The sequence below is a fragment of the Apaloderma vittatum genome, unplaced genomic scaffold (genome assembly GCF_000703405.1).
Source record: "Apaloderma vittatum isolate BGI_N311 unplaced genomic scaffold, ASM70340v1 scaffold33246, whole genome shotgun sequence".
In the NCBI taxonomy this organism is placed as follows: domain Eukaryota; kingdom Metazoa; phylum Chordata; class Aves; order Trogoniformes; family Trogonidae; genus Apaloderma; species Apaloderma vittatum.
The window spans coordinates 1-9,667 of NW_009723930.1; the positions used below are offsets into that span (position 1 = coordinate 1).

At 54.8% G+C, this 9,667-nt stretch overlaps 1 protein-coding gene across 1 annotated transcript; it reads right to left on the reverse strand.

Annotated features, from left to right (window-relative positions):
* Positions 1-5,921: 5,921 nt before the first annotated feature.
* LOC104269714 (myosin light chain kinase, smooth muscle-like) lies at positions 5,922-8,967 on the reverse strand (the record flags this gene model as incomplete). The annotated part of the gene is made up of 9 exons (XM_009872298.1): positions 8,952-8,967; positions 8,543-8,633; positions 8,224-8,427; positions 7,537-7,764; positions 7,036-7,149; positions 6,805-6,957; positions 6,512-6,632; positions 6,344-6,434; positions 5,922-6,026 (listed from the first exon to the last, which is right to left on the reverse strand). Coding segments are annotated over exons 1-9 (1,123 nt in total), but the record flags the coding sequence as incomplete, so codon positions are not given.
* Between the last annotated feature and the right edge of the window lie 700 nt (positions 8,968-9,667).

Consider the following 9,667-nt stretch of genomic DNA (forward strand, 5'->3'; position numbering starts at 1 on the left):
TATATATTTATATAACTTTTAGATATTTTATTTTTCCTTAAATTTTTGTCTTTTTTTTAACTTCATCGTTTACTTCATTTGGATTTCTTTATTTTGTTTTGCTTTGCTTTATTTCTTTCATCCCATTTTATTTCATTTCATTTCCCTTCACGGAACTATAGAATCATTAAGGCTGGAAAAGATCTTCTTTCTTATTTTATTTAATTTAATTAAGGAGCAAGTCGAAGCCAGACGGGCGGCCGGGAGCTGCCCCTCAGCCACCGCAGGACCAAGAGCTGAGGCTCAGCCAACTCATTGCACCTCAGGGGCACGTGACACCGGGTCTGGGGGGTCCCTGGGGGGAGGACACGTACCCATTGCCAGGGGCTGGGGGGGGCAGGACGCACCTCTGTCAGCGAGATTTGGGGAGTTTTAGAGAGATTTGGGGCATTTTAGTGAGACTTGGTGAGATTTAGCGAGATTGGGCGCAGAAAATCAGGTTTCATCACATAAAATAGAAGATTATAGACAGAAAGTTCATGGCTGGAGTCCTGAGATATAGCGAGATTTGGTGAGATTTAGTGAGATTTGCTGCGTTTTTGCAAGATTTGCTGAGATTTAGCAAGATTTGGTGTGGTTTAGTGAGATTTGGTGAGATTTAGCGAGATTTGGTGAGTTTCAGCGATATTTGGTGAGATTTAGTGACATTTGGTGTGTTTTAGTGAGATTTAGTGACATTTGGTGAGATTTAGCGAGATTCCGTGAGATTTGACAAGATTTGGTGAGATTTGGTGAGATTCAGTGATATTTTGTGAGCTTTAATGAGATTTGGTGAGATTTAGCGAGATTGGGTAAAACTTGAGATTTGGTGAGATTTAGCGAGATTTGGTGAGATGTAGTGAAACTTGATGAGATTTAGTGAGATTCCATGAGATTTGGTGCAATTTGGTGAGATTTAGGGATATATGGTGAGATTTAATGAGATTTGGTGAGATTTCGAGAGACTGGGTGAGACTTAAGATTTGGTGAGATTTAGCGGGATTTGGTGCGTTTTAGTGCAATTCGGTGAGATTTAGTGCGATTCGGTGAGATTTAGTGAGATTCGGTGAGATTTAGTGAGATTCAGTGAGATTTACCGAGATTTGGTGAGGTTTAGTGAGATTTGGTGAGATTTAACGAGATTTGTTGAGTTTTAGTGAGATTTGGTGAGATTTAACGAAATTTGTTGAGTTTTAGTGAGATTTAATGAGATTCGGTGCGATTTAGCGAGATCTGGTGAGACAAGATTTGCTGAGCTAGCGAGATGCGGCGGTATTTAGCGGCATTTGATGAGGTTGGGCGAGTTTTAGTGAGATTTAACGAGATTGGGTGCGATCTAACGCGTTTCAGTGAGATTCAGCAAGATTCCGTGAGATCTGGCGAGTTTTATAGAGATTTATCATGACTCAGTGAGAGAGATTTAGAGAGATTTTGTGAGATTTCATGAGATTCAGTGAAATTCAGCAAGATTTCCTGAGATTTCAGCTTTGGGACCCGCAGAGGATGGACCCAGGTGGGATCCTGGGACCCCCCCGAAGTCCACATTCCCCAGCATCACCACGGCCGTCCGGCACTCGCGGCGTCTCTCGCCCGGCCAGACCTCGCTATGGTGCCGGGACATTTGGCGCAACCGGGACGAGGGGAACGCACCGGGCCTGTTCCCCCAACCCCAGCGAGGCGGGGATGGCCATCACGAGCAGGCCCCAATTGCAGGGGTGACATCTCCTCCCCGACATCTCAGGGGGGTTCGGGGTGTTGGGAGAGGAGCCACCGGCAGCTCCGCGGTACCAAAATCAGGGTCACCCATATTTGGGTTCATGCTGGTTTGTGTTTTGGTTTTTTTTTTAATTTCCCAAAGCTCAGTTTTGCCGACACGTTAAATATTTCGGCGTCTCATGTCATATTTTGGCGTTTAATTCTCCGATCCTGGTTTTTGACATCCCAGAGCTGTCCCCAGGCCCCTGTGTGAGGACCAGGCCTTCACCCAGAGCTCTCTGCGATAGGGCAGAGGGGTCTGTGGGGTCCCCCAAGGTCTGGATCCCCCCACGAGCCTCCTGCCCACGTGCCAGGGTGAAACCAGGGTGCTGTCAGAGACCCACTGTGGACCAAATCTGGTGGGAGATGAGTGCTAGGACAGGTCCCAGGAGGCCTGGTGGGCCAGGCCGGGCCAGGCCGGGCCAGGTTTGGATGTCAAAGGTCCCACCAGGTCCCTCCTGGCTTGGGGCGGGATGTCCCACCAGGGCAGCAGGCCTACAGGATGGGGTTGACCTGACGGACATGGCTGTCCATGCCCAGGAGAAGCAGTGATGAGGCCAACAGTACCACCTCCTGGCCATGGGGAGGGTTGCGATGGCGGGAAGAAGGCCGAGAAAGGGATCTGTGCACTGAAGAGGACAGGGCTTGTGGCCTCCTCGACGTGGGGACATGTTTCACGAGGAAATTGGCGTTGGGCTGGTCCCCGTGGACGCGGCACCGAGCCACGAAGAGGGAGGCCAGTCCTGGGGTTTGGGGTGCTGGAGGTCCTTGGTACAGGTCGGACGTGGTAATCCTTGCACCAACGAGGAAGATGAGGCGAGGAAAGCTCCTGCCCACGTCTCAACCCCAGAGACTGAGATGCCTCCAGAGGTGGGAAAGCAGCCAGAGTGCCTGTCGGTAGGGGGATCCCATGGCTCTCGTCTGCTGCTCTCTTGGGCCTGCCCTGCCCGACCCGTCCTGGGTGCTGCACCTTGGGGAGACGGTTGCTGAGCTCCTGTGGACACAAAGAGCCTCCTGCCCCACCAGAACCTGGCTGGGACCTGGCCATGGCATTTGGGAGGTGCGAGCATTCCTAGACCAAGGTTGGGTACCCCAAAGAAAACCCAAGATTAATGTACAGCTTGGGGCTGAAGGATTAAGCTCCAGAGGCTGGAGGGGGTTTGGACAGCTGACCCCACCTCCCTGTCTCCAAGGAGCTGGACCTAGAGGTTCCGGAGGTAGAAAGGGACCCGTTCCTCAAGGTTCCCCAAGGCCATCACTCTGCCTTTCTGCCTTGAGGGAGGATTTGAGGACCTACCCTGCAGCAGCGTGGCTGAAATGAAGGTCAACCCAAGAATCCTTCGTGATGGAAAGATCAAGATCTTAATTCCTTCTCCTCTGAGATGCTGAGATTGAATTTCTATTTTCGGTGCTGTGGAATTTCTCAGTGGCTGTGATGAGTTCCGGGTTTAGCCCTGCTCTCCACAGAATCCTTTGCTTTCTCAAGTGCACGTAAAAGAGCGTTAGGCCAGTTACAAGCAGTAGAAGGAGAAGAAATGTGCACCTGCTGTCGGAAAATCGCCACCTTCAGTCAGAAAAGCAGTTTTTACCACGTAAAATAGAAGATTATTGAGAGAAAGTTCATGGCTGGAGTCCTGGGACTTGGATTTTCAGGGCTACGAGGAGTTTGGAAAACAGACAAAGATAAACACAGTTCCCTACCAGAAATATTTTGGTGGTATCACATGGTGAAGAGCTCATCAAGGGACTTGGTGTTTGCTGATCATCTGCAGCTTGAAAGCATTCGGGTTGTTCCCAAGGGACACGTGCGAGCCCGGAGTCAGTGTCAGGAGGAAAATACGGAACAGATAATAAGTTAAAATTGGGATATGTTGTGTGTGAACGTGAAGAGGCAAGCAGTGGAGGAGAAAGGGGTTCCTCAGCCCCGCTTCTGTTCCTCTGCAAGTGGAAAATAAATGCTGTGGAGAGAAAATGGAATATTTTTGTTTGGTTATTTGTTTCTAAGGAGCTTCTACTCCAACTCGGAGCAAGTGAATCCACTTCTCCCACCTGAAACAGGGGAGGAACTGGAAGCAGGTGAGTTCTGTCAGGAGGTGCCTCACCCAGCGATTAAAAGCACACGCTCAAATCTTATGAAGAACAACGTACAGCACATCAAGCAATGAAGACATCAGGGTGACCTCACCATCGTGAGGAGGAGGTCCCTGAAATGTCCCTGAAAGGGCTCTTCGTGCTCTGGCTGGAGCTTCCACATTAAGTTCCTTCTTAAGCCGAGTCTACCGTTTCCAAGCAGGGGAGAGACAACCAAGTCCCAGGCAGAGCGTGTCACAACTCCCCCACGTCACGGCGGTCTCCCGCTGCCTGTGGTCGGATGTACCCAGAAGCAGCCGTGGACGTTATTAATGGGAACAGGCTTTTGCCACAGAAATTCAAGTCATGTCTGGGTGCTGATAAAGCCTCGTCAGCTGGAGAGTCAGCACTGCAATAAGGGGACAGGAAGTTGACAACTGCCCCCTCTGCGTTAGCCCCGGAGAAGAGCAGATAAGAGCCATGAAGCCTCTCAACCAAGGGTCCACGGACACACTAGTTGGTCTGCCATGCCTGGAGGCAGCAGGATGCCAAATCCCAATACGAGAACTCCTGCCATGGTGGTCCTCAGCTTCCTGGAGGGTTCACCAAACTGTCCAACCAAGGAGTGGAGGAAGAGGAGGAGGAAGGGTAGAAGCTGGACCACTCCAAGCAGGGCACCTTCACGAGTCCTCCGGTACCAGCAGGTGCTGGAGGAGAGCAGCCCCCAGCCCAGCTTCAACAGGATGTGGGTTTTTACAGAATCACAGGATGGCTGAGGTTGGAATGAACCTCTTGAAGTCACCCAGTCCATGCCCCTGCTCCAGCAAGGCCACCTAGAACAGGTGTTGAGGACCGTGCCCAGTTTTTTTAGTACCTCCAGAGATGGAGATCACACAACCTCCCTGAGCAACCCGTGCCAGTGCTCCATCACCAGTAAAAAAGTATTTTCTGAGGTTCAGATGGAACGTCAGCTGATCCCCAGAGCCTCTGGTCCTGCCACTAAGCACTACCAAGAAGATCCCAGCTCCACTCTCCCCTCAAGTATTTACACGTATTGAGGAGATTGACCCTGGGCCTTGTCTTCTCTTAACAGTCCCAGCACCCTCAGCCTTTGCTCCTAGGTCCCTCCATCATCCTTCACTGAACTCTCACCAGTGCATCTGTCTCTCTTTTACTGAGGACCCCAGGATATGACACAGACCTCCAGGTGTGGCCTCAGCAGGGTTGAATCGAGGAGAGGATCACCTCCCTCCACCACCACGTGGTCTAATGCAACCCAGGACATCATTTGCCTTCTTTTCGTCGTTGACTTGGCGTCCACCAGGATCCCCAGGCCAATCTCCTTCCCAGCTGGGTGTCCCCCGCAGCACACCCTGGTGCCTGGGGCTGTGCACTGCTTGTGGAAGCAGAGGGGCTCCCAAAACCCAGGGGTTCTACCCCAACAGCCTCCTCAGGAGGAGGCTGAAGGTCACACAGGAGTTTTTGGGCTCCCTCCAGCCCTGCTGGTACTAGAAACAGGGAGACCAGAGTTGCCAGGGCTCAGGACATGATACCAACCCCCTCACCTTGATGATGAGGGAAGATCCTTCAAAAAGGGACACCAGGAGCTGCTGCTAGAGATGTCCTCACTCAGACTCTGTCCCTAGAGCCAGCATCTCTGCTGGAGAAGACAAGGATGGTGGCCCAGGTTGAGGGGAAGACCCTAGTGCCAGCTCCCAAAGGGCAGGCACAGCTTCAGCAGCTCTTTTCTACCCCTCCCAGGGATTTTTTTTGTAGGGGAAAAAAAAGGAGAAGCACAGGTAGTGCAGAGACCCTTGGTGATTTATTGGCGACAGCTCAAATTTGGGTGACCCCACAGCCAGGACTACCAGTTCCTTGCTGGGGACAGCAGGTGTGGTTGTCCCACCAGCACAAGGACACCTTGGGACCCCAGAGGAGATCTGGGCTCGGAGTCTACTCCAAGCTGGCCAGGTCATGGTGTGACCAGCTGGAGGAGGTCTCATCCCCATCCCTCCTCATTGCTCTCTCGGATGCTCCAGGGCTAGGGCATCGTGGCCACACCGACGCTGCTCTCCCACCTTCCACCTCCTCTTGGTCTGTCAACAGCTCTGAGAAGCTGGGACCTCGTTGGGGCAGAGAGCCAGAGGCTTGCTCCTCATCCTCCTCCAGGCTGCAGGCCAGGTCTGGGGGCAGATGAATGGAGAGACCAGGGGGATCAAACTCTGGATCCCAGATATCTCGATCACACACAGGTCCCAGCCCTGCAGAGCAGGATGAGCCCCTTCCAAGGCTGCAAAGATGGCCCCTCAGGGAAGAAGATGGAGAGGACTCTGGAGCACTGAAGGTGGCCCAGAGCAGAAAAGCCACAGTGAGGACATGTCTGGGTGTTTGGTGGCACCAGGGCAGGTTGGAGCAAAGATTGGGAAAGCTGCCCAGGAGCGGGAGCTGGGGATGGCAGAGAGGTGAGGTGCATTAGGGATGATGCTTCAGGGGCCATCACCTTCCTCATCCTGAGCCTCCGATGCTTTCTTCTCTGGGGTCTGGGACAGCAAGGTCAGCCTGTTGAGGGCCAGCAGGGCTTTGCCTGTTTTCTGGCGCGAAGAGAAAAGGAGCACTGAGCCCTACCAGAGCCATCCCCACACCCACGTGCTCATCAGCCACCAGGTACCTGCCACTTCCGACGTGTCAGGAACTGCTTCATCCTCTCCTTCGACAGGGACTTAGTGCTGCTGGGCTGGGGCTGCTGCAGCCAGGGGTGCCCCAGAGCCCCCTCGCTGGACAGGCGGCGGCTGGGGACAGGCAGGGGGGGTCAGGGAGGGCTTCTCCACCATCAGATCCTCAGCTGCTGACACAGCCCAGGGAAGCGTCCCCTCCACCAACCAAATTCAGTGCTTTCCCTTGCCCAACCGTTTGGCACCCCAAAACCCAGCCCAGCACCCCAAAGCCACTTTCAGGTCTTACCGAGGTTCCTTCTGCAGCAGTTGGCTGATGAAGTCCTTGGCGTGCTGTGAGATCTCCGAGAAGGTCTCCTCCTCGAAGTCCCACTGGGCAGCTGTGATGTTGCTCAGTGTCTCCATGTCATTGTCCCCCTGGAAGGGCGACTCCCCGCTCAGCCTGGAGAAATGATGCAAGGACATCAGTGACAGCTCAGCCCACTCCAGCCCCACCTGCTGTCCCCAGGATGCCACTCACAGGATGTAGCAGATGACACCAACACTCCACATGTCCGTGGAGAAGCCCACGGGCTCAAAAGCGACCACTTCTGGAGCCATGAACTCAGGAGTGCCGTGCAACACCTTCACGGGGGTGTCTGGAGCTGCAGAGAAGATGCACGGGGCAGGCGTCCAACTGGGAAGCCCAGCTGAACACCAGCACATGTTGGGTGGGCGAGACCCCGCTTTCAGATGGAGCTGCCCCCCTCCAGGGTCCATCACAGGTCTTGGTGCTCTCTTAGAGCACCCCTGGGTGCCAGACACCCACAGGCACATGGGTCTTGGGGTTCTCCACCACGGAGTGAGGGCCAGGGACACTCGGGTTTCCTAAGAGCACCTTATGGTCACCAGGAAGGGCCCTGGTGTGGGGCCTCTCCCAGAGGACCAGGCAGGAGGATGCCAAGCTCCTTGCTGATGTGCCCGGCTAGCTCAGGTCCCTGTGATGGTGACAGTCCCTGCCTCGATGCCCCAGGACCCCCATTCTTGCTCCCCCAGCTTCCGCGCCAAGCCAAAGTCAATGATCTTGAGCCAGTGGCTGCTGGGGCTGACGCAGACGATGTTCTCGGGTTTAAGATCAAGGTGGACGACGGCCTGGCCATGCATGAAGCGCAGCCCCTCCAGGATCTGCCGCATGTACTGGACGCTGCTGGGCTCCGTGTGCTCAAAGTCGTCATCCACAATGCGCTCAAAGAGCTCCCCACCCGCCACGCTGGGGGAAGGACAAGGTGCTGGAGACACCATCGAGGTCTACCAGCCCCAAGGAGGACAAGTCCCACTGGGGAACCCAGACTCTGTGCTCCGGGAGCATTTCCCCATCCATGTCTCCAGGGTGTGCAGGTTCCCCATCCATTCTACACCCCCTGCCAGCACACCATGGTGCAAGGATCCCTCCCTGCCTGCCACACTGGGCAAGGAGAAGGTGCTGGGGAGCCCCTCAAGATCTATTAGCCCCAAGAAACAGAAGGTCCACTGGGGAACCCAGACTCAGTGCTCTGGGAGATCCTCACCCCCCAGATCTCCAGGGCCTGCAGGTTCCTCACCCATCCTACACCCCAGGCGAGTACCCTGTGGTGCAGGGACCTCTCCCCACCCTCAACATTCTTCTCCCTGGCAGAGCCCAGCACTGTCCCCACCATCTCCCAAACTTGACCCTGTCCCCGACACTCACTACTCCATCACCATCACCAGCTCGGCAGGGCCCTGGAAGGCGGCGAGGCACTGCACGAGGCGCGGGTGATGCAGCAGGTTCATGAGTTCCACCTCAGCCTGAGCCGCCTGCTTCTCCTTAGCTGTCCGCGTCCGGAAATATTTCCCAGCCCGAATTTTGCCGGTGGCTTTTTCCTGCAGCCGGTACACCGTCCCGAATTTTCCCCTGCAGCGGGGCGAGGGATAGAAGAGCCATCACCACCAGCCTGCATCCCACCCAGGGCTGCACATGGACACCACGGACCATCCCCAAGTGGTGGGAACATAGGGCCCCCACTTACTCTCCCAACTTCTCCAGCTGCGTGTAGACATCCAAAACCTTCTCCTGGCTGTTGATGACCACGTTGCAGTATTCAAAGGGCTCTTCACCTCCTGGGAGGGATGGAGCAGGGTGGTCCACACGTGAATCCCTCACCCTTTGGGAACAAGTGCTTATTTCTGTGCCCACCCCCCAGCTCCACCCAGCTCTGACTGCCCTCCCTCCATGGTGCAGATGGGACCTGGGGACAGGGACTTCTGCCCCAGGAGCTCCTGGAGCAGCCCAGCACCTTGCAATTCAAGGTTTGGGTTGAAAGGTGCTTTTAAGATCAAAAATCCAAGGGAAACAGGGCCATAGGATGGAATTTGTGCATTGGGATCCCTGTGCAAAGCCTGTGCCTCCCCCAGGACAGACCGAGGGCTCAGCCATACCTTCTGCCTGGGACATGGTGGTGCCACCAGCTCCTCGGTGGGTGCAGCACGGTCAGGATGGGTGCTGGATGCCCGCAGTGTTCCGGCTGCTTCCTGGAGCCTCCCCACCTTCTCCCTGCGGTGCAAGACCACCGGCATCGCTCCAGCTCCACCTGCACTCCCCAGCCTACCCAAGAGCCAAATATCTTGATGGACCCAAAAAGACCCAACCCAAATTCAAAACAACGTCCCTTCTTAGCGGGACAGCCTCTTTCCAGTAGTGCCTTGGGCTCAAAGCCGAGGTTTTTCTCATGCCCCGTCTTGCATCAGTCAGGAAATCCCCAGGAAAAGCCACATTTCTAGAGCAAAGGACCTATTTCCTTATACGCTTCGCCCTGCTCCTCAGTCTCTGTGAAGTTTGGAAGGATGGAGCGATGACACCCAAGGGTGCTGGGCATCAACACTCAAAGCCAAGAGCCACCACACTGACCTGTCACTGTTGCGTCTTTTCCTGGGCCACCAGCAGGTCCTTGATCCTTCTCAGTCACTGAGGAGCCACCGGCAAGCTGGAGGAGGAGGAAAGGGTGATGTTGGGGGTCACAGACTGCAGGGGCAGGAAGGGGCGGTGTTGGGGGTCAAGGACTGCAGGGGCTCACCCACAGGGGTGTCTCGGGGTGCAGGCAGGAGCATCCCTCTTGCTCCGGGGCTGGGAATGGTCCCAGCCTTCCCCTCCCTTT